Source organism: Phaenicophaeus curvirostris, chromosome 1, assembly GCF_032191515.1.
Source record: "Phaenicophaeus curvirostris isolate KB17595 chromosome 1, BPBGC_Pcur_1.0, whole genome shotgun sequence".
Classification (NCBI taxonomy): domain Eukaryota; kingdom Metazoa; phylum Chordata; class Aves; order Cuculiformes; family Cuculidae; genus Phaenicophaeus; species Phaenicophaeus curvirostris.
Window position 1 is genome coordinate 76,053,113 of NC_091392.1, and position 27,507 is coordinate 76,080,619.

Here is a 27,507-nt window from a genome sequence, read left to right on the forward strand (position 1 = left end):
TAGTGTGGTTGTTCCTACAGGCTCAGTTAGATGTCCTCTTATTAAAAGGAAATGGCACAGATATAGCTGTGTTCAAATGCCATCTGCCATTTCCACTACCAGAGGGGAATAGCAAGTCCGTTTATTTCCAGTGTACGAAGGCCATAGGTAGCCTCAAAACATGAGACACGTCCCCACGTTTCCTCCGAAGGGATGCTCTGTATCAGAGAGTTTGCATTTGGTTCCCCAAACGCACACCACTTTGAAATGAAACAGAAGCTCTTTTTTTTTTTTCCTGAGGCTTCCTTGCTTGTCTTCCTATTCTGATGGGGACAGTTTCCTACAACCCGCCCAGTGGGAAAAGTCTCTGGAAAATTCATTGCTGACAGAGCCTTCGGTCTGAGCAGGGCACTGAATGGTAGCTAGACTCCACGCATGCTGAAGGCTCTCTCACATTCACTGTGTATTGTGGCACCTGCTTTCTTCTACATCTCATCAGAGGCTGGTCCCATGTATTTCATCATTGTTAATGCATATCAGAACAGAACAAATGAGAATTATGTGCTAAGTGGATGACTGTAATTACACTTGTGCAGGTCCTAAATGGGCACAATCTGCAAATACTGCTAATACATCCAACTAACCAAGTTCTTCCGAATTAGCACATGCTTTGCAGGCAGGTCATTGTGACCATTCTACGTCATCTGGATTTTTTAAGCCCCAGAAAGTCCAGGTAAAAGCAAGTGATCCATAAGGCAAGTGTCTAATTGCAGGGAAAGCTGGGATTAGGGAAAAGTATGCTTATCTTTCAAATCTGTCAGGGGTTGAGACAGGGATACCAACATCGCCTCGCCCTTACCCCCACCTATCCACCCTCTCCTTTTCTCCAAGACTAGCTCTTGCACATGCATTCATGAGCAATTAGCAAGTGCTAAAGCGTGAGGCTCTCTGGCTGCCACCTGCTCTACATCTGAATGGCAGAGCCGGTGAAGCCCAGGGCTGTGGAATGGGTTCTGCAAGTGGATGTTGTCTGGGACTGACGGAAGAAAAAGATTTACCTGAGACTGGAAGAAAAAGAGACAAAGAGACTAACAGTAAGAGGCTGCAGGTTTTTTGTTTTTTTTTTTTTTTCCTGTTTTTTTCTTTTTTTCTAGCCGGGTGTCATTTGTCTAAGAAATAAATCTAGTGAAGGGTGGAGGCTGGGGAGGACAACATAGCGTTGACATCAGCTAGTGATGCTAAGGTGAAAATTATCTGTACTTCATCTCCTTCAGATTGTCTATGGAAAACCAGCTCATATCAGGCCGTGAAAGCACATCTTTTGGGGATCAAAGAGACAACTACTGACTGCACCTCTTTCCAAGCTGTGAGGTCAGAAAAAGCCACAGAATCATACAGTAAAAGAACTCCTGAACCCCAGACTCTGCTGTGACAAAATAAAAATCCTTCCCCAGCATAGCTTAGTCATGACTGCCTGTGTCCCTATCCCCAGTTGTGTCCTCTGTGCAAATTCTGGGGCTAAGACAGGCTTGAGAACACCTTCTCTTAACGCCACTCACAACTAAGTTGCTTTATTACAGTTGTAAAGAAATACCCTAATAACAGCGCTGAAGTGCCTGCAGATGCAAAGTAACCTTGCAGAGTGCCGCATGGCTTTGGTCGAAAGATGCAGGTGTTGACTTGTGATCCAGCAGGGCCCTCTACACGATAACACCTCAGTTGTCTCTTCTGCAGCAGAAATGGTCAAGCCGGATGTAGTTCATCTCTCCTCAGCCACTCCAGCTGACAGACTGCACGTTGACACAAACCACTGAAGATTTCAGTTTCTATCAGTACCCATCTGCTCTGCAAAGCCATGTGCCGGCACCACCTGGAGGTCTGATCTCTGCTTGGTCCACCTGCCGCACCCAGTATGGGGACAAGGCAGCAGCACTGCCTCGCAGCAGCATTGAGCAAACTACTGAAAAGCATGTTCACCAGCACAGTGTTGGAGGCCAGACCCTGTTGCACTCCTGTGATTTGGTCCCCAGAGAACAGCTGTACACTGGTCATAGGGTTTGACACCCATCCTCTGCAAGTGTTATTCATGTACTGACATTCCAGTGGCTTGGGAAAGCCTCCTGGAGCCCCTGAACCTGCCCCTTGCAGTGCTGAATGATGCAGTCGTGGAAATGCCAAAGTCTGCTGGCAGCCTGCTTAATGAAAATGCTCAGAATCAGGATGTTCTATGTAACATCGTCTTCCTAGCTTTAAGACCTCCTCTGTGGTGAAACACATGAATATTTGGTTTCAGCCTCCTGAAATTAAGGCCAAAAGAGAAGGAATTAGCCCAGTGGGCTAGGTGCTGATTTCTGTTCTTTCTGTGTAACTGGGAGGATTCCTCAGCAGGGATGGATTCTGGTCCCATGACAGTCAAAGACAGTTTCACATTGGCTTGAGTGGCACTGAGATTTGAAATTTTTCTGTGCTCAGCATACCTGAGTGTATCATCTGACCCTTTATTTAAATGTGGCAATATGTGCATTCCTGGACAAATAAATAAAGTTAAACACAGTGAGAAAAAGCAGAGATGAGGAAAGAGAAAAAGAGAACAGAAAACCAATCTATTCCATCTACATGTTCCTAGATTGCCTTCATTGTTACAGTGTCTGAGCATTTTCCGGTGGAGTTTTTAGTGCTCTGACTCAGATGTACCACATGTGCTTCTTTGTCTGTTTCTCATTCTCTCTGCACATGTTGTGGAGTATTTCATTTTGGGTTAGGTAGCTTGACTTACTGTTGAGGTGTATATTTGAGGTGTATGTTAGAGTAGCACATCTTTTACTGGAAAGTACAGCGGTGAGATTAGGGTATGTAGCAGCACAGCCTTGCTATGACCCTGGAGACACCTTTGCCTCCTGCTTAGACTTTCACAGGGTTAGAGAGCACCCCTGTACCAGTAAAGTGGAACTGCTGATACCAGATGGCAGCTGTTGACTTCAGAGCCTTAAATGAATTTCTGTATGCTGCTCTGAGGCTGCTGGGTACATTGAGGAGATCATGAACTGGGCAATCTTCACCATTCCACTGTGCTGGGTCCATCATAAACTGATGTTCATCAGCAGACAGCTCCAGGCAGCTTTCCATATCAGGGGAAGATCTTACATTACCACAGGGACTGCTGTTGTAGGGTGTATCTCCAAGCCAGCACTTAACTCTGTGGCTTGGTTCTCGATAATGATGGACAGCTTGAAGCTAGAAAGCTGCAAAACAGAGCTGAGATGCTGGTTAGATACTCTGGCAGTGACATGAATGAGTGGTGTCCAAACTGCAAGAAAATGCAATGCAATTGCATCAGGTAGTTGTGTGGCATAATGACCTAAATTGACAGGTTAGGGGAAGAATTGAAAATAACATGATATCATCTTCTCAGTATAGCTGACAAGAGGAAAATACAATCTCAGTTAACCACTTCCCACAAACAGGTCACTGCCCACCTTCCCAACCAACCCTCAGCAGTGCACATAGCAGTGGGTAGGAGCTATTTCTTCCTCCTACCCCCATGCCAAGAAACAGAGGGACAAGGCTTTGTGGTGGCAAGGTTATGCCAGGCGTGGAGCGAGCATCAGGTGATTCATGTGTCTTTGACACTTTGCATTCTTAGGCTGAGAAGAGGTGAAGACGCAGCTCAGGATCACATGCTGGCAGTACCTCCTGCCCATAATACTGTTTGTATTTAGGCGAAGAGTACACAGACTATGACACTGCTGCTTTCTGTGCCCCAGCCACAGGCACCATGCAGAGCAGGGCAGGAGGCTGTTCGTGTTCCTCACGTACCCGTTGAGGCAGCTTCTCCCACAGCTGGATTGCTGGAACGATGCCTTTTGCTAGGAGGGCAGTGTGGAAGTTGGCTGCTCCCTATTCCAAAGCACAGCTGCAGGGAGCCGTGACGCTTCCCTCATGTGCTTCTGCCTCGTGCTGCTGTCCAAGGAGAGGGGCATCCTGGCCTCACCTGGCCTGGATCACTGTGGCAACTGGACATCCTCATACGTTCAGGGAACATCACTTTAGGCAGTGAGTCACTTCATATTAGTGAATAATAACTAATAACTGCATTGAGCCCAATAATTGGTTCCTAGGAATTTAACCACTGCTTCTAATAGGATTTCACAACAGTTGTTGTAAGCTTTCTTGATGTATCATAGAACCTTTAAAATCGTGGCTTTTTTAAACGTCGTACATAAAATACTGCTTTGCTTTTTGGCAGAAGGCAGCCGATTATTAATTGCAACCCAGTGTTGTGTCCTCGTTTTTTACCGCAGTTTCTGCTTTATGCGATCAGCTGAAAAGAAGGGTCTGTGGGCCCGTCCCGTGGCTCGGAGCCCCCCCAGCCTGGTGACCGCGGTCTTGGTGCGAAGGAGAGCTGGTCCTGGGACGCAGAGGCGGAGGAGGTCCCCGAGGCCAGCGTTCTGCGGGCAGATCGCTGCTGGGAAGGCGGAGCATCCTCTGTCCCGGTTCCCGGGGCGGGTCGGCGGGGAAGCTGAGCTCGGGACGAGCCCCGGCTCCCCCCTGCTCGCCCCGGGGCCGCCAGCGAGGGGCAGCAGCCGCTCGCCCGCTGAGGTGGCCGCGCACTTGGCGAGGGAGGCGGCTTGGAAGCAAAGCCGGTGAGGGGCTGGGAGCTGGGGGCCTGCGGTGGGAGCAGAGGCAGAGGCAGAGAGCGGCGCGGAGGGGCCGGGTGGGAGGGATGCTCTGGGCCTGCCCTGCGTGCTCGGGGCCCAGGTCCGCGTCTGTCCTGCTCCTTCCCTGCCCATCCCTCGGGGACAGTCTCCAGGAGACCTCCAGCTGGTAGCTTCACGAAGGAAAACTCCTCCCTACCTCGGCGGCTGAGAAATTCCTTTCGCTGTGAACCCTACGGCAGGACACGGCGGACACAGACCTCAACAGTGGCTGCTCCGCACGTAGGGTGAGACGGGCTTGGACTGCAGAGCTCTTTTACAAACTTGGGCCTCTCTTCCCGCACAAAACCGACTCTTTGCATGCTTCGAAACAAGAGCTGAGCTGCACGTGAAGGACAGGGCAAATAAGGAAACATCGTCTTGATGAAGAAGTCCCTCTGCTTGGAAGGGGGAGTACTGTTGCGTTTTCTCTCATAAACCGCCACTATCACATGAGCAGAACCTTGGGGAATTTCGTGACAAGCTTTCTTCCCTTATTCTCCTTGTTTTGTCTATTCGTTCATAACAGGATTGACTCCTGAAGGCTAGTCCTGAGAGGACAATTTCAAGTACCATCACAAGACATCCAGAGAATACTGTGAACTTGAACAAGATAGGCAGTGATATCCACTGTAACAATACATAAATCCAGAAAATTCCATTTACTCATTTTGCACCCAAAAGAAAAGCTCAAAAATATAGCTCTCCCCACTGCATAAGGGTTCTTGTCTTTCTGCTCTTCCTGTACTTGATTTCTCTTCTTCAGGCTCACATCACTTGCCTGCACCTATATTTTGGCTATTATTTCTGTTGCTGGCAGCAGTTTCCAGGTACATCTACAAACTGGTATTTGCACTGGCGTCAACTTAACTGGCTGCAAACTGGGCCTGGCTTAACTGGTCCAAAATGCACATCTTTGCTTGTTTGCACAGAGGAAGAGACTGGCATCATTTCTAGGGTGACATGCCAGACTATAACCGTGTTTTTGCAAAGAAAAGACTAAAGGTGCTGCTAGAAATCTTACAGTGGTGTTGACTCAGCTGTCCTGTTCTCAGTGGCACCAGAGACTCACTCCTCTTTACTTCTGCTTCGGTTGGTATGACACAGTCACCAGGTCCTGGCTTTGCTGCAGGCCATTCAATCTCTGTTGATGCTGGTTTTGCTACTTGTGCTGCAGTAAACTCACTAATGCACTAGAGTTTCCACTATGCGTATACCTGTATGATAAAGGCCATGACTGGGGGAAATTTCCTGTGCAATAAGCCCTTCAGCTAAAATGGGTTCTGAAGATGTTAATCTGTATGGTGTAAACCATGAGGTTACATGGCCTGAGCTCTTGGAGGGCTTATTAGCCTGGGAATCAAGCAGACTGTATGAAATGAGGCTGAACCTCCCCTGCTGTTGCTGACAATTCCCAGCAGAGCTGGGGCATATGTAAGAAGCCAGGCTATCAACAATTAAAGGCTTCAGCTAAGCTAGGAGAAGGATTTCCTTCCCCTTTCAACCTGTCATGCTCCTCTGGTCTGTCTTCTCTCTGCATGGGACATACAAACCTTATAGCAGGGTATCCAGTGTTTTATTCCCCTTGCTCAAACAAGATGGAAATGTGATATTCCAGGGGAGCCTCCTGTGCCTGGCCTGCCTCTGATTTCCCCTCAGGTTTTTCTGCTTATTCTTATTCTCTCTCTTATTTGCTTTTATTCCTGCATTCTTTTCCTGTTTATTTTGCCTGCCATTTAAATAATCTATTATTTTCCTTCATGACCCTGTAACTTCTTACTCTGTTTCCTTTCTTCTATGTGTTGTGCCAGTAATTAAAGTAAACGTCACTTGAAGACAAATCAGCTGCTGATGGAGTTGATTTTGATGCACCTGTTGCTTGCACTAATATGGCTGCAACAGTAGCTGCCATAAGCCTCAAGGACACAGGCCTAATCATTGTAGATTAGACGTCTGCTTTGCTCCATTCTGTTCTGTTTTCCTTTTATTAATGCTTCTTTTATTAATTTTTTTTCATGGACAGGGAGGATTCTCTCATTCTATTTTATGATTCTCCTTTATTATTGTCCATTTATATTGTAGGGATAGTTAGGTGCTCTCAGCATGTGTTGGCACCACTGAGGGCACCATCAAGGACTTCAGTGCTGAGAACTTTTCACCAACCATGCTGCTGTGACAGCCTTTCTGGCACGGTGGCAATCTCTCCAAACAAACCAGGGGATGGAATCAACCTGGCAGCTTCATCTGCTTTCCAACTCTTCCTCCTATACTGCAGTCAGATTGCATCAGGCTTCTTTGCGTGCTCACAGGAGGCAAAGTAACAACAGCTCTTTAATATCCAACTTCCAGCTGTTTCAGTGTTTGCATGTGTGCAGATGCTCTTAACTTGTGTCAAAATATGTGGTGTCTTAGAAGAAAACCCTATGCACCCACCTAGTGTGCTGCCACAGAGCCTTGCAGGTACCCATTTCTTGTCTCATAGTAAAGATGACAGGATCCTGGGCTGGAGGGAAGAGTATCCATTAGCAACAACAAAGTAAAGGTTCTTGTAGCACAGTGGGGTTTAGGTGTTCATGGCCGTTCACCATTGAGAGCAGGAAGATTTTCTTACCCTATCATGTTGGTGTGAATATTCATGTTATTTTCAGTCTGCTTCTGTTGCGAAAGATTGTGCACTGCTCTGAACAGCTGGATAGTAATCCGTGACAGACTAACATATATTTATATTAAAGAGAACAGTAGAACTTGTACTAAGTAAAAGATCAAGGTGTTCATAATCTGATATAATGAACATTCTGGACATCTGGACTGAAGAAAGACATATTGAATCAGGCCTTGTCATCAAGATTGCTGGTATTGCAGGGAAAGAGGGGAAAAGTGTAACTTTGTGGAGACGTTTTATAGGGAATAAGGACTTGATGCTGTGGGCCTTGTTGACATCGAACAACTCTGATAAGACCTTGAAACAGAGCTGAGAGAAAAACAAGAGCTTGTTCAGTGGGAAGAAGAAGCAACTGAGAGAAAAACAAAACAAGAGAAATATCAACATGGTTAATTTTAGTGTAACTTGTTTATTAGCATGCGCAGTTGTTTCACTAATAATATGTTGTAATAGCCTCGTGGACAACCACCTTTAGCCAACAATACACAGTAGATAGCCTTGTGGACAGCCTGTTATGTAACCCAAAAGGGTATATATAGAAACAGCTAACTCAATAAAGGGTCTTGGATCCATCAGATTGAAGTCCGTGTCTCAATCCGCTCGTCATAACTTTATTACAATGACATATAAATCTCTGGCCAGTCATTATTGGAGGAAAGTGCTTGGCATGTATTCACTTTGTAACTTTTGTAATAAATTGAGCATGGAGGATCTAATCAGGTGTGCTTGATTTGTGGAAAGCCATGGAGTACCCAGACTTGGGCAATGCTGAAATAAAAACAATGTCCTGATGTGGCATGTAAGACACCACGGACACTAACCTGCTCAGCAGTCCTTTTGGTTTTGACAGTGCTCACCCATTATTTAAAACTCACACACTCACCTCAGAGAACTGTGCTCTCCTGCCCCAGCAGCAGCAACGGACAGTAGGGGTTGTGGCCAGCAGAAGAAAAAAAGGTGGGAGCAGAACTTGCTATGGCAGCAGAGTCTGATACTATGTTTAACAAAAGCTTCAGTCTTCTGAAGATGAAGCTATCAGGACATACATCCCACTCATGTGTTCTTAATCCTAGCTTTGGCTCTCCTCAATCAAGGACAATCTGTTTCTGCAGCCCTTTGAGTTGGTTTTTATCTTGGAGACACAGCAGTGTGCACAGGAATGAGACCTGAACTGGACAGGATTGTTTGGCTTTTGTAAGGAGAGGTTGCTTAGACAGAACCAAAAGGTTTCTGTGAAATAATTTTTTTTTTCCCCTCCTTTGGGAAGGATTCTCCAGGCTGAAAAGAAGGTGATTAATTGGGTAGGCGCCCCTGGATGAGACTCAGGTTCATACCTGAACCTCGCTTTGTGGCATCCCAGCTGCATGCCACAGGCTATCAGCTGTTTCAGAGGACAGCACAGCATTTGGGTAAGGAGCTAGTGAGATTGGGAGGGAAGGAATAAGAATCAAAATAAGAACATCAGGGTGATGATTTTCAGGAAACAAAACTGCTCTTTTCTGGCCAGCTGTGTTCAGGTTTGGCTGAAGTCAGTCTGGAAAGTTATTTCTGCAAAAATGGAATTCCCCAAGTTTGTGATGCTTTGTTTCATAAGACATTGCAGCTTTCCAATTTGGTTTGTTAGTGTGCCTGGTTGTTTTTTGGCCAAAATCCATCTGTTCCTTTGTAGAGCTCCTCTCCAAGTTCTTTTACTATGCCTTGCAGAGCTGACTGTGTTGGAATTAAACAGTGAAAAATCTACAGAGGAAACTATTCATCCTATCATTCCCAATAACAGATCTGAAAGACAGGTAACTGGCAGTAGAATAGCGACAACAAATAGCCAGGAGTAGTTCTGCTGCAGCCCTATGAACAACTTGTGAAGTAGTAAGTGCACTATCCTGCTTCAAACCATCTGTAAAGATATGATACAAGCCCAAGAAAGCAACTTCGACTGTTGTTTTGGGATTTGGACACGAGCCCATTTCACAGCTCACTCCGTTTCTTCTCTTTTAGGTATCATTACAAAATCCTGGTCTAGACACAATCTATTGCTTGAAGTTGACATAAAGCTGTCCTGGCTCATGTTGTGTCTTTCTAAGGCTAAAGACCCAGGGCAAACTGAGACCAGAGAGAAGAAAATTAAGTTTTCCTAGTTCCCTGTCTCACAGTAGATTTCACCTGATTTTTTTTTTCCCTTGCCACGGGCTTTTGCAAAGACCCTTGGCCCTACCACCCCTTGCACAGCTGCCATGCCCTTAGAGAACCTCTTTATTTCTGTATCTCCCTTTCCTCATCTACTAAGCACTGCTGCAGCTTGAATATTCCTCCTGGATATACACAGATTCGAGAGAGGAGACGGACACAGAGCTGACTTGGGGACAGAGATCAGAGGCAAATTCCACTGCCTAGCTACTCTTTGCAATTCTAGTGCATTTGTGTCTGAAAAGAAGCCTGCAGATTTTAGGGTTGAACCACAGGGCAGACAGAGTTTCCCCAGAGCTATTGATGCTGGTGCAGCAAAGGGTTGTCCATGGGGTGGAATGAGATGGGGCACTTACAGGTTGGGGATAGAAGCAGTGATGGCCCCAGCACGTGGTAGCAGATTCCCCCCTGTCTGTGCATAGTGCTGGCTGTCCCACAGGCAGTATCAGGGGCCAGGCTTGCCCAAGTCTCCTCAGCTCTGTCGGCTCATCCCTCATACTGCTGTGCCAGGGATGTGTAGGCAGCTGCCTGCTGACTCTGGGGTGGCGATGGAGGAAGGTGGGTAGTGCTGAGGGGTGGACTGGCTTCTGGTACTACAAGTATCTCCAAGAAATTCCTCTGGTAATGGAAGGGCCTTGTAAATGGACACATACAGCTGCAAAGACATGTTTTGTATCCCAAACTAGCTTTCTTTGCCTCTGTATGACTTATGTCCCCGCTTTAAGGGAAGAGTTCCCTTAACCAGCTAATTGAGGTGAAATGATAGGAGGGCAGTATCACTGTTCAGGGCAGTTTCTTGATGGTGAGGAGAAAAGCATCTGGATGGTATATAGATGATGCAGAAAAGAGAGATCTTTAAAAGCAAGAGAAATCCTTTACGTTCATGCACTGCTCAGGCCTGAAATCAGGTGATGACTTTTCTTATTCCCTTTTTCTTCCTTCAAACACCAGCTTTCAAAACAGAAGCTATTTCACTATCTGCCCCATTGTCATCTAGTTCAAATTCTTTGTAAATCGTTAGGTCAACATATACTTTATAAAAGAAGAAAACAAGCTTAATACCAGGGATTGATAATTTTCCTGAGGTATTTATTTGACCTCTGTTTTTTGAGGTCTGAACTGTCCCTCCTGTCTTTGTGCCAGGAACCTGGACATATACGTGTATAAAATGTCAGATGGGTGGCTGTGACACAGGTCTGAGGCTAGAGGGGTTGAGCCGTAAAGGAAGACTTTAGAACCTGACAGCAAATGTCAACGCAGGCTGGACTGATGGGCTGAGATCAGTTGTATGGGGTTTAACAAGGCCAAGTGGTGGGTCCTGCACTTTGATCACAACAACCCCATGTGACTCTACAGGCTTGGGGAACAATGGCTGGAAAGCTGCCCTGTGGAAAAGGACCTGGGGGCGTTGGTTGGCAGCCAACTGAACTAAGCCAGGCAGTGGCCCATGTGGCCAAGAAGGCCAACAGAATCCTAGCTTGTATTAGGAATGGTGTGGCCAGCAGGAGTAGGAAAGTGATGGTGCACTGTATTTTGCACTGGTGTGGCTGTACCTCAAACACTGTTTTCAGTTTGGGCCCCCTCACTATAAGAAACACATTGAGTGTGTCCAGAGAAGGACAATGAATCTGGTGAAGGGTCTGCAGCACAAGTCTTATAAGTAGTGGCTGAGGGAGAGTCTGGAGCAGTGTGTCTGGAGCAGAGTGTCTGCAGCAAAGGCTGAGGGGGAGACCTTATTGCTCTCTACAACTACCTGAAAGGAGATTGTAGTGAGGTGGATGTTGGTCTTTCCACGCAAGTGACTAGTGATAAGATCAGACGAAATGGCTTCAGGCTGCTTCAGGGAAGGTTTAGATTGGATAGTTGTGGTGTATGAGGCGTGGACTCCAGTTGCTGCTGTAACCAGAGACATTTATTAAAACAAAGAGAAGCTATTTATACTGTTAAACCCGGATGTTACATTCCATTGTAATTTCCCACTAGAACTAAAATACAGGGCTACAGTAATAAATGTAACAAGTGCAAGGTCAAAGCACAGAGTATAGCAATGCTTGCATAGCCATGTATTGTTATAATTGTACCAGAGAGCAAAACATGTTTTTCAATAGCTCCTTTCTTCTCCCTGGTAATTCAGCAGGTGGTGTTTTTTTCATTCACTGCAATCAGACATGTATTTCTTTCCTCCACAGATAGTAGAAGAAATTTCTTTACTGAAAGAATGGTGAAGCATTTGAACAGACTGCCCAGTGAAGTGGTGGAGCCACCATCCCTGGAGATGTTAAAAAAAAACGTGTAGACGTGGCACTTCAGGACATGGTTTAGTAGGTACAGTGGCATTGGGCTGATGGTTGGACTTGATCCTGGAGGTCTTTTCTAACCTTAGTGATTCTATGATTCTGTGACAACCAAGAGGCTCCAGAGTAGTGTGCTGGGGAGTGCTGTAGCTTTGTGATACACTGGTTTTGGTGGCAATTGTGTCCTATGAAGCTCACGGCTTGTACAGATTTTCCTATCCTATTCGACTCTGGGAGATGATAAAGGCTCCTTAACCAGATTACAAGCAGATGTGGGGGAATGGAAAGGCCCACCTGTGGAGGGACCAATATGCAATATGTGCATAGGATACTTTCCATGACACTCTGCAAGCTTTTAAAAAAAGGAAAATTCATCACAAAAATGCAGTCATGGTTTCTATTTCCTTGATTAATAAAGACGAATATAAAGAGCAGTGTGCTGAATGAGATAAATTGAACTAAAACATTATGACTCACATGCCCCATGACTGAGCTCTCAGAACAAGATGTTTTGTATTCTTGGCTGAGTTACCTACCTGCTGATGATCTTGTATCATGATTTTCATTGTGATAACCAATCTTTCACTGAAATAACAAATTGCTCAAAAGGCAAAATTACACATCAATCAAAGTCATCAGTTTTCTTCTTTTCTTCATTGGTTGTCTACCAATATAGTTACCTAACCTGCTTCCCATACAACCCTGTCAGATCGGTGTAATTAATCTTACTTATTGATTACCTGACAGACCCCTCACCATTAATACCAGACACAAGAAATGATTTTGGTCTTTGGTAGGTGCTGCAGATTTGTTGCAGCTCAGATGTGGGCACACAGCCATACTCTGATAAGGTTCTGCTGACTTTCCCCAGCTGTCATTTTGTGCCAGGATATGCCCAGAGTGTCTGAAGCTGGAGTTCCAGGTGGTACTAAGCATAACTTCTGCTGTGCATTGCAAGGATATACTCCTGTTGCACAGAGCAGATGTTTGGCCAACTTCTCTGGAAGGGATTGGTTGTTTCTGAGTGCAACCACCATCCCATGGCATGGCCTTAAGTAAAGACATCCCACTGTGGTAGAGGGGCTAACATGTTATCTCAGCAGTGCAGTGTGTAATTTTTATCCAGTTGTAGGACACTGCAGCAGTGGGAGGAGACAGCTCAAGCCTTGAGTGTTTGGAAACTGTACAGATTTGGAAGCCCTCAACATTCAGCCTTTTGCTGCTGGCTCATTAAGAGAAGGTTAACCTGTGGCTTGACAACAAGATATGAAGCTGTCAGAGCACAGCAAAAGCGTCTCTTTTTCCCAGGCTGTGGGAAACCCAGTTCAGCTTGCCACGTTGCTGTTGCAGTACACAGGAGTCAATGAAGTCTGGAAGACTGAAGGAGAACCTGACCTCAGAAATGCTATGCTCTTGTATTTCAAGCTGTGTTAGTTTTATACTTCTATTACATTCACTAATCTTGGTTGCATGATGGAGAGTACCTGAGTGAGACTTCCAGGTAGATTTACTAATCCTAAGAAATTATAGCTGTTATAATGAGTATGTGTCCATCCATTAAGAGCTTTCAGGGGTCACAGAAACAAGCAACAAGATATGTAGAGCTAGATGTGGAGTAATACATAGAATAGAAAGTGGTTCCTTGAGAAGAGATATAGGTATGTCTTAGTGTCAGCTCATCACATTATCTTTGAAGGAAGTTGTTGACAGGCATATTGTAGCAAACTTTGCTGCTGTAGTTTAGGAAAGTACCATTCCATCTCTTGATTTTATTTCAGGTGATGTTTAATCCTGTCAGAGGAGGATTGCTGGAATGGGTTGAGTAAACAAATGCACCTTGCACATTACCCTGCAGGAAACTTACCCGTCCAATCTCCACTCAATCTCTTATAGAACAGAGTTTGACAAGCTGGTGTAAACTTCCGGCACTATCTCTAGCATCAGCCCTGAAGTCACTGAAGATCCTTGTCCCTCAGAAGAGGCAGGGCTCAGCAATTTTCTTCAGGTACTCCATAAAAGAGAAATGGAAACCAAAATCTTCATATTGTCAACACATGCAGTTTGAAAATATCCCGGGTAATGGAAGAAAAACCCAAGGCCAGTTCCTGGAGGGCCAAATAACTCTGTCACTGTACTAGACGAAAGCTGGCTCTGTGCATCCCAGTGGTGTTGAACATGAGTTAACCTGCCTTCATGGACTACAGAGCACTGCTGGCACGCGGAGAATGGCATAGCTCACCTTGAGGCAGAGCTGGTCCCTTCATGGGTCTATGAGGAGTCACTCAGGTGTCATTCCCCTCTGCTGCCCCAGGCTCCTAGTTTCAGAAACATGTCTGCAGAGTCTCTGCAGCATTCTTTAGACACAATTGGTCCTTGTTAGTTTAGTCAAGACTGTGAAAGCATCCTGTGAAAGCATCTGTAATGTTTCCAGACCTGAGCAGGTAGTGTTCTGCCTCAGCAAATGAATCCAACCAGACTTTGGATTGAGCCAGCTCAGATTTTTGCATAGTGCAGTTAATCTGCAAGCAGAATGTAAGATCCTGACTGACTGGTAATTGTAGCTGCTCCTTAGTGTCACCCTAGGACCACGAGCCTTGCTAGTTTTGCCTTGGCTGCGTTTTCAGAGAGGGGCTGGCCAAGTTGCTAAGATGCACTGCATTCTTCTAGAGTAGCAGTAAGGTGAACAGTAATGACTCTGTGGGACTTGGGAGCTCCTGTCTTCCCTAAATGTCTCCATGGGAAATCAGTATAGCAAAACTCAAAGAGACCTTAAGGAAGGGGATTATGAATTTATTTTACAAATCTCCAAATAAATTGATTTTGCTCCCTTGCACTGTCTTATCCATAAACTCACCAGCACCAAGATGTACACATCCCAGTGGCCTGGCCAGGATCACCGATGTACAGGAGAGATGGTGAAGGGTACTTATTGGAGTAAGAGATGCAGTAAGGTGAACAGTAATGACTCTGTGGGACTTGGGAGCTCCTGTCTTCCCTAAATGTCTCCATGGGAAATCAGTATAGCAAAACTCAAAGAGACCTTAAGGAAGGGGATTATGAATTTATTTTACAAATCTCCAAATAAATCGATTTTGCTCCCTTGCACTGTCTTATCCATAAACTCACCAGCACCAAGATGTACACATCCCAGTGGCCTGGCCAGGATCACCGATGTACAGGAGAGATGGTGAAGGGTACTTATTGGAGTAAGAGATGCCTGACAACAACTGGTTAAATGAAATAACTGTTTTAATAAGACAGAATAGGAATAGGAAGAGGAATAGAAACAGTAAGTAAATCTGAAGTCCCTTCAGATGCTGGGCGTTCATGGCGCATTGCACAGTCCCTGGTTTTGCCCATGGCACCCTGTACAGACCCTGTCCATGAAGGGAAACTGTCCCTTATTGATCATCTGAGTTATTATATATTTTCTTCAGGAACACAATTCTGTTCCTAAAGGATATTTGAACTTCCTGCTGCACATGAAGATAACAGCAGGGCTATGCTGGTGGTGCAATCACTGCTTGCAAGCTCCTCTCTTAAAATCTAACAGCTAAGTTAATCTTGCAGCCAAGACCTGTGTATGTAAATTACTGGTTACATGAGGAAAATACAGGTTTCTCAGTCCCTGAGCACAGGGCACAGGAGAGCAGACATGGTCTGTTTGAGATCACTAGCTCCCCAAATGCTGTCTTCTGCAAGGCTCCCAGTACACGGGTCCTTCCTTCAGAAAGGAAACTCTGGACCTTCTGGGTTTGACAGGTAAGGTTTGCTGATATATTGTGAGCGAAGTTTCTTGTCACAGGTATTTGTGAGTGCTTCATCCTAGATAAAGCCGTAACAGCATGGCAAGACTTCACAACACGTGATGCCAAACCACCATGCTTTCCACAAGAAGCTTTCCCGTTTTTCGGGTGCTTTGGAGAAAAGGCCAGCATGCTACACATGGGAGGAGTTTCCTTCACAGAAGAGTGAATGCCATTTTTTTCTGCCAATGAAGCATTATAATCCCATTCAAACTCACAAGCCGGCTTCAAAGAGATTGTTCAATTATTACATTTTTAATTAGAAATATGTATCAGCTCTCACTCCCCAGCTAAAGGTTGAGGAAAGAATGCTGCTAAGGGCCGGTTTGTAAAAACATGTCGTTATGTGGTTAGCAACTGTGGTCAAATCGGTTTTTTCCCCTTTCCTCTTACATCACCCGAGGCTGGGGGTGTGCCTTGACATTGGCTGTATGAGGAGCTGCAGTCTGCAGGAACAGAAACAGAAAGCAGGACAGCACCAAAGGGGAGTCCACAGAGCGAGGAGACGCCATGTACAAGAGGAAACTGAGAGGGTAAAAACCCAAATTGATGATCAAAAATCCCCACCCAGCTTCAGCTCTGTGTTGTCTTTTTTCCAGCCCAAGGGGACCCCTCACTTTGTCACCCAGGGCGGTGCTTTCTGTCTGTGAAAAGTCTTTGCCTTGCATGGGGAAGGGTGAGAGTAAAGCTGATGCCAGCATACCGGAGTGGGAGCCCTTGTCCCCGGTCTGACTGCAGCAGGTGAGGGGCTGCACTGAAGTCTGAGCCTGTTGGGGAAATTCCCACCAGCATTGAACTGTCACAGGAATCATGAAGTGGTGGGGAACAAAAGGTGCTGATGAAAATGAGTGAGGGATGGGGGCGGACTGGGGAAGCGCCAAGGCAGGAGCTGGCTCACCCCAGCACTGGGCAGCAAGAGAATCCAAAAGTGCCACTTCCCTGCTCAACTGTTTGGAGGTCTTGAAATGGCTGTTGTGCCCCAAAATAAGCAGGAAGTGTCAGACCAGGTACTTTCTGTCCAATAGAGGGTAAAAAACAATTTCTAATGTAGTTTAGTAAAGTGCATTGATGGTGCAAAGCATTAGCAATGGAGGAAAAATGCAGATTAAAGAAGTTTTGACACATCCATGCTCATACATTTTTAGATACTATTTTTTACTGCAATCATCTTGCAATGAGAAGACTCCTAAGTAGTTTTTAATAAAAAGTGTTACAGGAATGGAGAAAAATTATTGAACAGTTATAATGGCACAGTTTATTGCCTAGATTTTTAATAAGATAGATACTAATTTTCGAGCTGTTTTCATATAACTAGTACATTTAAAAATAAACCCATTGCATTTCTGTTCAAGTTACGGGTGATGGGACAACAGAAAAGGTATAAATAATGCCTTTTAAAAGATATTTGTGATCAGTCAATACATTTTCAATGCTTAATGTACTTTTATATAGCAGCTGCATATTAATGGAAAAGAAGATAAAACCTAGGAGACAGTTATGTTAGCTATCCTTCTGTTTTCTCCTTTAACTCCTCTAAATAGTTTTGAGTGTAGTTCACCTTTCAAATACTCAGTCTTTACAGCTGGTGTATTTCTCTCCAGCTCTTAAGTTCTGAAAGGGCTACAAGATTACTATCATGAGATTGATTAACCAAATGTAGAAAGAAAACTAAAAATTTTTTGGAATTTTAAAAAAATTTTCTAATTCTTAATTTTGCCTCATATTTGTATCAAGGAACTAGCTATTAAGTGCTTGATTATTTTGTGTTAGGCTGCATGTGTATGTGTGTACTGTACCTATAATGCTGAACAGCAGGGACTGTTTGTGATAGCTGTGAAAATAAAAAAAAAAAAGTGATTGCATGGCTTTGGGTAACTTATCTGTAAAGTCACAACTTATTTTAAGTATTTTCTTATCTAGTTTGGGGAAAAAAGGGAATAGGTGCTGGGATTTTGCAGTGTGGAAATGGTTATTAAAGTTTTTTTATATTACTTGCATGTCCTGCTAGAGCTGTTTAACTTTACAGTAATTCATTATTGAAAAAGTAGTAATTTATATATATAGCAGAGATTTCTCAGAATGCACCCTTTTGTTTATATTGCATTAAGTTGATTACACAATAAATGTCACGTGGCTTAACATGTCTTTAAGGTGGCTATATTTTGAAGATTAGTGTATCGCAAGATTGTCCTGAAGAAATGGCTTTATGTCTCTGAAAATATGCACAGGACACCCACTGCAAGAGTTTATCCAAAGTGCAATATTTTATGGTCAAGACACAGCCATGAGGTTGCTTATGACCAGTTTAATGAAGACCTGGAAATTTTAACTTGTCTATGTGTTATAATCACATGGCAACAATCACAGATACCTTTGAACAAATAAGGTCTCTGTAATCCCAAAACCTTAAAGAAACCTTTTGTAAGAATTAGATTAACTGATTTGGCTCGAGTATTGGGATATCAATGAATTTCTTTGGTGAACATTAACCACTGTCACTATATGCCCTGTATATACATACACACACTTGCACACACAGGTATTGTATATATTATGTACATATTATATACTTATTTTATATGTGTATTTTCTCTAGTCATCAATGAGCTTTAAAGAAATTTAAGCTATTAGACACTAGCTTTCAAATAACATAAAAGAAATAGTAGAAAAAATATGTCTCTCTTAGCACCTCAAATGAGAAAAGATAAAAACTGAGCCTATGCTTCACTTTTGTCCCTCTCTGTTTTTTGGGATTTTTAAAATTAAATCTAAAGGAATTAAGTATAATAAAGAAATTATTCCTGTAACAGAATTAAACATTTGGTGTAATTTACATTTGCTACATTTACATAAATTCAATAGAAAAATCTGATAAAGAAATCTGCATGCATATTTTCTGTGGTTTATATACATGGAGCTTACATGGAGAAAATAAAGAGATATATTCTGTGTTTGCAAACTGGTTTATGTACGCATGTATTTTAAAATGTAGGAGGCTGGGATGAGGAAGGAGGCAGATTAAGAAGGTAAAGCCTTCTGACTGACTCAGATAAATGAGAAATGAGATGCTTTCTTACATTGGTGTTAACTCCTCCGGCTAGAGAATCCATGACAGTTGCTTGAGTTGCAAGAGTTCATTTGTCCCTAATGCACATAGTGGGGTTCTTCGTTATTGAAGGGTGCTAATCTATTGAACAATATCCAGGTTTATTACTTCACTGTTAAGAGTCTTTCAAGTTGTAGATTAGATTTATTCTGAATTAATCTAATGTGGAAAAATATACATCTGAAGTACATTCTTATATAAATCTCTATATAAAACAACTGCCAAAAGGCTATAAATTGCTAATTGTGACTTCATATATTATTTCTGTATCATGGATAATTATTGTTATAAAGATACATTCACAATCAACACTGGCAGTCCTTATATAGTTACTTAATAGACAATATTTAGAGGTCTGTTCTGAACTGAATAGGTCTGGATCTAAACAGTGGACTATCTCTCAGAAAATGTCATTCTTGGGAGCTGCATCTTCTTTTTCCTTCTCTCATGTAGGATTGCGCTGACTATGCTAATCCTTATGAAAATGCAAACAGCTAGAGAATCTATTAAGGAGAAATATTCAGGTTCATAATTTATCAGTGCTATTATTTTCTTTCTTTTATTTTTTTTAACTTTGACAGAATTTGCAATGGCACTGTGCATTGAAAAGGGCTACATAGGAGACCTGGAAAAATATCTGACAAACAAGAAGATATAGAAAGCTCTTAGGAATATGTTAATGAGAAAGGGGACAGCTAGAGGAAGGGGCAGAGACGTGAGAGTTCTGCATGCAGTTTCAGATAGAGGGAGGATTGACTGGTTCAGGGTTTGGTGCCTTTACCCTGCTATGTTGCCTATCTTTCGACTTTCCTTGCATTGCTCTCTCATATTTTGCCCTTCTCAGTTCTCCTGGCATTTTGTCTGCACTCCCCCTTTTTTGTGTACTAGAGAATACTGAAAACAAAGTTGTAATGAGTGACGCCTTGAAGTTTCTATTCTGTTTCAGCATGTATATATCTAAGAAGGTGTTAAAGCATCATTTTGACCCCCGTGAGTATCCACAGGACACATACCTACTGTGCAAACTGCAGTGGGGTGAGAAGGGCACACCATGGATACACTGGGTCAAAAATGAGCGTGATCATGCTGAAGTCTACTTCTTGGAGAAGATCTTTAAGATGAAAAGATCCAGTAGTTATGTCAACTGTTCCATCACCTGGTTCTTGTCCTGGAGCCCTTGCGCTGACTGCTGCCATAAAATAATGGATTTCTTAAAGAAGCACTCAAATGTGAACATAGATATATATGTAGCACGGCTTTATTTCATAGAAAATGAAAAAATCCGCCAAGGTCTGAAGAACCTTATGAGCCTGGCAGAAGTAACCATTGCTGTCATGAAAATTAAAGGCAAGTTTTCCTGTACTTTTGGGAATTGGAAGGGGTGAACTGGTGAACTTTATGCATGGGTGAACCTGGTATAAGCTTGCTTCTGTGCCCAGTGTACTGTCCAGATTCTTTGGGGGCACATCCATCACTGTTCAGTGAGCGAGTGTTGCATATAAAAGAGGATGTTCAAATACTGCAAGACAAGGGGTACAGGACTCTCAGCAACCAGATCTGTATGAAAATTCTCCCTTCTTTAGAGACATCACCTTTCAATCACTCCTGAAGGAAGTGGTAGATAAGGTGGTTTTCCCTTGTCCTAGGGGAATAAATGGAGCTAAACAGAGCTGGTGAAATAAGGGTGGCTGAAGAGGCCCTGCACTGGTAAGAGGGGAAAAAGAATTCCCAGAGAGAATGGCGTTGGCTCCAAATACAGAAAGAACATCCATCAGCTGGCCTGTCCACAGCCAAGCTGTCTCTGCGTTCGGGGCACAGAGTGGAGGTTAAAGTCTTGCTACCTGAACTTGTCTGGTATCTGAATAAACTCAGATTAGTCATCTTCTTCCATTTCTGCAGACTACAGCTTCTGTTGGAAAAACTTTATCCAAGGAGGTGCCAATGATTATTCCTGGACTGTGGGTTTTCAATCAAAAATAACTGAGAATCTTTTGAAGCTCAAAGACGTCATTGAGGTTAGTAGACTCTGAGGGATAGGGGGAACTATGTGAAATGATTTGCAGTCTGGGATCACTGAGCTATGAAAGAAACTGTTCATATCCATTATAGTTGGAGTTTAAAGAGGGCTGCAGCATGCTTTTAGACTTTAGACTTAAATTCATAGGAACTATCATGTCCTGTCGGGAGAGAAGCACTGTGGGTTTTATTCCATCATACTATGAAGCAAAGGCTAAGAGTGCAACTTTTCTCCTTCAGGCTCCAGAGTGGGAAATTCCTTGATTATTAGTTGAAACTCCAGTTTCATCCCAGAAACCCTTCACCAGATTCCTTTCTAATCTGGATTTGAGCACTGGTTTCTGTTCAGCAAATAATGCCACTCAGCTGCTTTCTGTCCATATCTGCAGTGGTCTGGCACCCCCTCCCAGTCACTGGGCCCCTGTGGGCATAAAGATTCCAGTATTGCGTGTATGTTGGGGCAAATGGCTGATGCCTTGGTGTACCTGCAATATTAGCAGCAAGCAGGGAGCAAACGACTGATGTTCCTATGCTTGCTAGCTTGTTGAGACCTTGGAATCTTTATTAAGACCCATGGGTTAATAGGAAAGGAATGCACTAGGCGGAAAACATGAAGATAAGGGGCACATCTGCGGAAAACGGGGGGGTTGCACTCTGTCGCTGTACTGCGGGATTCTCATGGGTGGAAATTCACTGGAATAGCTGTTACTCGATACAGAGGCACTATGTAAGGTTTGCATTCTCTCAATAAAGTCGATCTCGATTATCTCCCCCATCGACGAGGTCTGTGCCTTAATCACTACAAATGGTGCCCAACTTGAGAGGGACCCACACCTCTCAGGGCAAACCCTGATATTCAGGGTCAGAACTGCTGGATAGAAGCGGCTGTAGCGATGCCCAGTTGGATGAATTTTGGCTAGTGTGGAGCACTGAAGCAGTCTGGATGAGTAAGATCCTTGAAAAAAGGTGAGCAACTGGGAACTTGGGAATAATGGGGTCTTCAATGTCTGCGGAAGAGCAGACTACACTAGATATCTTAAAATCAAGAGTAAAGAACCAGGATGTTAACTATGCTGAGCGACGACTCAGGACTTCACTAAAATGGATACAGGGTCAGGATCCAGGTTTAGATTTGACTCCTGCATATGATATAAAAGTCTGGGATGCCGCGGAATTTAAATTGTGAGACGCGGCTACCAGGGACGACCCTGGGGCAGTAAGCCTATTATCTACCTGGAGATTAATGATCAAATTGTCAAAACACTTGGGATCATGCAAAGATTTAGTGGAACCACGAAAAAATGGGATAAGAACGGGACAGTGTTGTTGGAAAACCAGGAGCAAAGCATGGTTCGGAGGCACGTACTGACACAGATGCCTCCATGGCAAGCAGCAGCTCTCACCTCAGAGCAAGAACCAGAGGCAGCACCAAGACAGACATGGTCACCACCATTGCCGTAATGCTGCAATTGTCCGCAGTTCACACAATACCATGGAACGTAAAAGGACCATTGCAGGGTGGATTTACTGCCTTGTAATTAGAGTGATTGATTATCAGTAATTTGGTTGGGAATCTTTGTTTTACCTGGGGTCATAGATGCAGGATGTACTGGAATAATTCAAGCAAGGTTATGGACACTGTCTCCGCTAGTGTTGTGGGCAACATCTCCACTAGTATTAATACTAAAGGATAGCCGGATATTAAAATTAATTTCGTTCAAAGCAGCTGTGTTCCAAGCTGACTCTATAGAGCGTGGCTCACAAGGTTTTGGGTCCACAAGAATCCCTGAAATACATTTGGTTTAGCCCCTACAAACTCAGCATCTTATGTTGAAGTGCACATTAAGTTTTCTTTCAAAAATAAAGTGGGGGGGAAAGCCAAACCATCTTAAAATGGCTATAGTGCAACCCTTTGTTGTGCACGTTCCAGTAATCTTAGGGGGAGAGATGTGTTAAATGCAATAGGAATAGGCATTGGAACTGTAAAAAATTGGGTGCATTGCAAAATTTAGTGGAGAAGCAAATAGATCAAGGGCATATAGTCCCAATTAATAGTCCTTGGAATACACCTGTATTTGTGATAAAAAAGAAATCTGGAAAATGGCATTTATTACATGACTTTTCTAGAAAAACTGCCTTAAATAAGCAGGCAGGCAATATCGCCGCTAGAGAAGTGTTGCTTAAACAATTAGCCTTAGAGAATGCAAAAATGGACTTAGTGCACTGTTAATTGTATGATCACCTGTTACAAAGATTGCTTGTTTTACCAGAATTGACCGATGCCGACTTTACGAGAGCAATGCAGGTAATAGCTTGGATGCCTATGCCTCCTGACTTTATATCAAAGGGCACTAGAAGTACTCAGCTGATTTGTTTTCCAGCAATTGTACCCCATGCAGGAAACTCTGCACGGGGAGACAGAGGCTTTGGCTCGACTGACCAGTCTGTGATTCTATGAACAAGAAACTACAAAAATCATGAACCTGCAAAGTACGACACTCACAGAGCAATGAAGAACAATGTCTACCAGAATTGAAATACTTGTTCTGTTAGTATCGAGTAGTTATAACCAACATTATATGGATGCATTGAGCTAGCTTTGAAACGAGTGGTCGTGTGTGTGTGCGTGTTTGAAATACTTCAAACGTTTGTAAGACTTACAAATTGGTTTTGATTAATCTTAGAAATACATCTCTGGGACCTTTCAATCTCAAATGTCCACTAAGCTGGCAAACAGGTAGATTTACCTGGGGATCTTTGGAATGAAAGGCTTCAGCGGGAAAAATCTTAAAATACCTAGCAAAACATAAAAAAAGGAGAGAGAGAGAGAGAGAGGAAAAAAAATGGATAAAGCCCAGTCTTGCAGCTGTATGTGTGTGAGTGCCCCCCTCTTCTCCTTCCTTTCTAAGTTTTTTTTTTTTTTTAGCTTTGCTGAAGTCCAGAGGAGTTAACGGTGTTTTCTCTCTAGGGAAATGACAATTTGTGAGAACACTCTGCATTCCACTGTCACCCATGGGCAACTGCTGGGTCCTAGCACAGACACCCTTTAGGAATACTGAGCCAATGATAGAAGAAAATTCAAAAGATTAATTACAAATTATTGAGTGGATATTTTGCCACACCAATCCCCAAAAACAATAGCAACTAGACTCAAAATTATTACAATGATAATCACCAAGGGAAAAAAAAGAACTGTTCAATCATTTGGCCAAGACCCAATTATCATTTATATTCCAGTGACAAAGGAATATGTTAAGTGGTGCATGGCAAATAGTTTGAATTTACAGGTAACTCTAACAGATTATCCAAGAAGTATTGATATCCACTTATCGAGTCATAAATTGTTTTCCTCTCTGCAAACATTACAAATAGAACAGAAGCCCTTATATAGAAAGTGACCGGTTGACGGCCCTACAGTATTTACTGATGGCTCAAGAAAAATAGGAAGAGCAGTACTAATGAGGAAAGAAAATAAACAGTGGGCAAATAAGGTGTATATAATAGAAGGACTGGCTATAGCAGAACGAGCCTATCAGACACTTAAAAATATGTTATTAAAACAAAAAGGGGGAATGAATGGTGAAACACCACAGAACAGATTAGGGAAGGCACTGTATGTGTTGAATTACTTAAATGTGTGGGAAGCTCAGGGAGTGGAGCAATCTCCTATAGTGAGGCATTTTTCGTCTTTGCAAACAGAGGGTCAGCAGCTCAAAAAGGAAGGAGCCAAGATGTTATTAAAATCTTTGGAATCAGGCTGATGGGAAGGACCATGTCAGTTAATAACATGGGGTTGAGGATGTGCTATTGTTTCCACAGGTCAAGGACACAAGTGGATGCCAGCGTGGTGTGTCCGTCCGCACCTAAGCAGAGATAGCAATTATGATGAAGATGACAGCAATACTAATACGGACAGCAATAATGCTGGGGCTATATCAGCACTCTTGTATGGGGCAAAGAAGCTTGAAGATGAATGATGATTGAAAAAACTTGCTATAAAGGATTCTTAATTCAGAAATCTAGCTAAAGGCCTTAATCAAAATCATTTTTCTTGCATTAGTATAATTCTGTGTATCTGTAGTAAGATGTTTCTATGTTTAATCATGTGCCAATCATGTTTTCCGTGAAAGGTACAACAAACAATTGATAGTTAATATAGTTTATAATGTTTATAAACAGAAGAAGGGGGAAATGTGGGCATAAAGATTGCGGTATTGCGTGTATGCTGGGGCACATCTGTGGGAAACAGGGGAGTTGCACTCTGTCGCTGTGCTGCAGGATTCTCACGAGTGGAAATTCACTGGGATAGCTGTTACTGGTTACAGATAAGGTTTGCATTCTCTAAATAAAGTTGATCTGGATTTTTGCCCCCATCAACGAGGTCTGTGCCTTAATCGCTGCAGGCCCCTACATACTTCATCCAAGTCCCATCCAGGTTTGATTCAGCAACTTCCCTGAGTGGTCCAAAGGGTGCAGTTTCTTTAAAATGAGAAAACCTGTTCAAAAGAGAATGTCTTTCTTCTGGGAAATTCCAAACTTTCTTTGTGTTTTGTGCCAGACCTCCCAAAAGGCAGGAGAGAGAAGAAAGTGTGTTCACTAACTGTGCTGAAAGTTTGTCCCCTTGAAGACAGAAGACCCTGCTTGAATGAATAGGTCCACATCCTGGAAGGACTGTGTACAAAAAAAAATCTAGCAAAACTAATATAAATTCTGCAGCGTTTTGATTTAAATGTATTAGAGTTTTATAACAAACGCTATTTTTAATGAAACAGAATGAAAGAAACCTATGACTAAGTAGGTCATCAAAGATCTGGGATATCCATTTGATGTGGCATCTTTGGAAAAGACATATTCTGGGCTACTACTAGTAATATACTTCTCCTGCTACATCCATTTCAGATTACAGCAAGTCCAAATACAACCCTTGAAGGATTAAATGCTATGTTTTTATTTTCATTTCAGGATTGCCGTGGTTAACCTCAGCCCACAATTAAGCACCACACAGCCCAGTGGATAGAGGAGAGAATCAGAAGAGTAAAAGTGAGAAAACTCATGGGTTAGGATGAAGACAGTTTAATAAATAAAGCAAATCCTGCACATGCAAGCAAAGCAAAATAAGGCATTCATTCACTACTTCCCATCAGCAGGCAGGTGTTCAGCCATCTCCAGGAAAGCTGGAGTCCATCACATGTAATGATTACTTGGGAAGATAAACACCGTAATTCCAAACATCCCCCTTTCCTTCTTCTTCTGCCAGCTTTATATGTTGAGCATGACATCATATGGTGTGGAATATCCCTTTGGCCAGCTGGGGACAGCAGTCACAGCTGTGTCCCCTCCCAGCTTCTTGTGCACCCTCAGCCTTCTTGCTAGTGGGATGGTGTGAGCAGTGGAAAAGGTCTTGAGTCTGTGTAAGCACTGCTCAGCAATGACTTAAACATCCCTGTGTTATCAACACTGTTTCCAGCACAATCCAAGACATAGCCCCATACAAGCTACTGTGGGAACATTTTACGGAGAAGAAGGCCTGGATGCTATGGGACTGATTGATACCAAGCAATTCTAACAAGGCCTTGAAACAGAGAACTGAAAGATAAGCAAAGGCCAGCTGAAAGGAATACAAGAGCTAGTTTGGTGGGAACGAGTACCAACTGAAAGGAAAACAATTAAAGAGAACTATCAACATAGTTAATTTTAGTGTAACTTGGTTTTTTAACATGCACGGTAGTTTAGCCAATAATATGTTAGTAATAGCTTTATGGACAGTTACCTTTAGCCAATAATACACTGTAGATACCCTCGTAGGCACCCAGTTATGTAACTAAAAAGGGTTTATAAAGAAACATCTAAGCTCAATAAAATGTATTCGATCCATCAGATTGAAGTCCATGTGATTAATCCCCTCAAGCTACTATGAAGAAAATTAACTCTATCCCAGCCAAAACCAGCACATTCTCTGTCACGGTGGGGCAACCCACGACACATAGAAGTTGTGGGCAAAAGGACATCTTTATTGATTTTACAAGACTTTTTATACCCCTTCTTGAGCTGCGCGTTCATGCATGATTGGTTTAGCTAGAGACCAACAGTTCATAATTGGATGACTCCTTCTCAGTTTTAACTTCATAATTGGGTGATTCCACCTGCGGCCTGGCAGCTTCCTAATCTTGTTCACTTGGCTCTTCTTGGCACCTTCCAGCTTCTCCAAGGATACATGGGCGTCTATTCAAGGCCAATGTTTAAGTTCACACACTCTGACTCCACAAACCAGCCGAGGTTTCTCACAATTCTCCACCTCTTATTCTATACCATTGTCACTGGCTCAGTGGGAGCTCCAACATGTAACTGATAGCAGCACTTGCTCTTAAAGGCACAACTTAAATAAATTCACAGATGCGCCATTCAACTGAAGCAAATCCTCCATCCACCAAATGATGTGACTGTGAAATGATAATTATGGTATCCATGGCCATTGCATTTAAGCAGGTCCACTCAGCTGGCTAGAAGAAGAAAGAATTTTTATCCACAAGCCTGTTCTGGAACTGGATCATTAGGTGTGTACAATGGAAACTCCTTGAAAAGCAAGCCACATTAGACTGCACAAAGAATTGTAGGAATGCATCTGTATCCTTGCAGTAGTCAGGCTGGGTTGTTTCCTCCTGTGTACTGTGCAGAGGTATAAGCTGTGCTGTTAGTGCAGCGTTCTTGGGAATAGAGCCTCTCTCCATCCCCTGTTCTTGACACTAGGCTATTTTTGCAAGACTAG

At 43.2% G+C, this 27,507-nt stretch overlaps 1 protein-coding gene across 1 annotated transcript; it reads left to right on the top strand.

The window, feature by feature from the left end:
* Positions 1 to 16,086: 16,086 nt before the first annotated feature.
* LOC138723756 (C->U-editing enzyme APOBEC-1-like) lies at positions 16,087 to 26,622 on the top strand. The gene is made up of 4 exons (XM_069863124.1): positions 16,087 to 16,152; positions 19,672 to 20,072; positions 20,625 to 20,740; positions 24,561 to 26,622. The coding sequence occupies exons 1-4, from the start codon at positions 16,130 to 16,132 to the stop codon at positions 24,606 to 24,608; spliced, it is 588 nt and encodes a 195-aa protein (XP_069719225.1). The 5' UTR covers positions 16,087 to 16,129; the 3' UTR covers positions 24,609 to 26,622.
* The last annotated feature ends 885 nt before the right edge of the window (positions 26,623 to 27,507 follow it).

Coding starts and splice junctions, on each gene's coding strand:
- LOC138723756 (XM_069863124.1), top strand. CDS start 16,130: ATGTACAAGAGGAAACTGAGAGG. Junction 16,153..19,671: donor TACAAGAGGAAACTGAGAGG/GTAAAAACCCAA, acceptor ATTCTGTTTCAG/CATGTATATATCTAAGAAGG. Junction 20,073..20,624: donor TGCTGTCATGAAAATTAAAG/GCAAGTTTTCCT, acceptor CCATTTCTGCAG/ACTACAGCTTCTGTTGGAAA.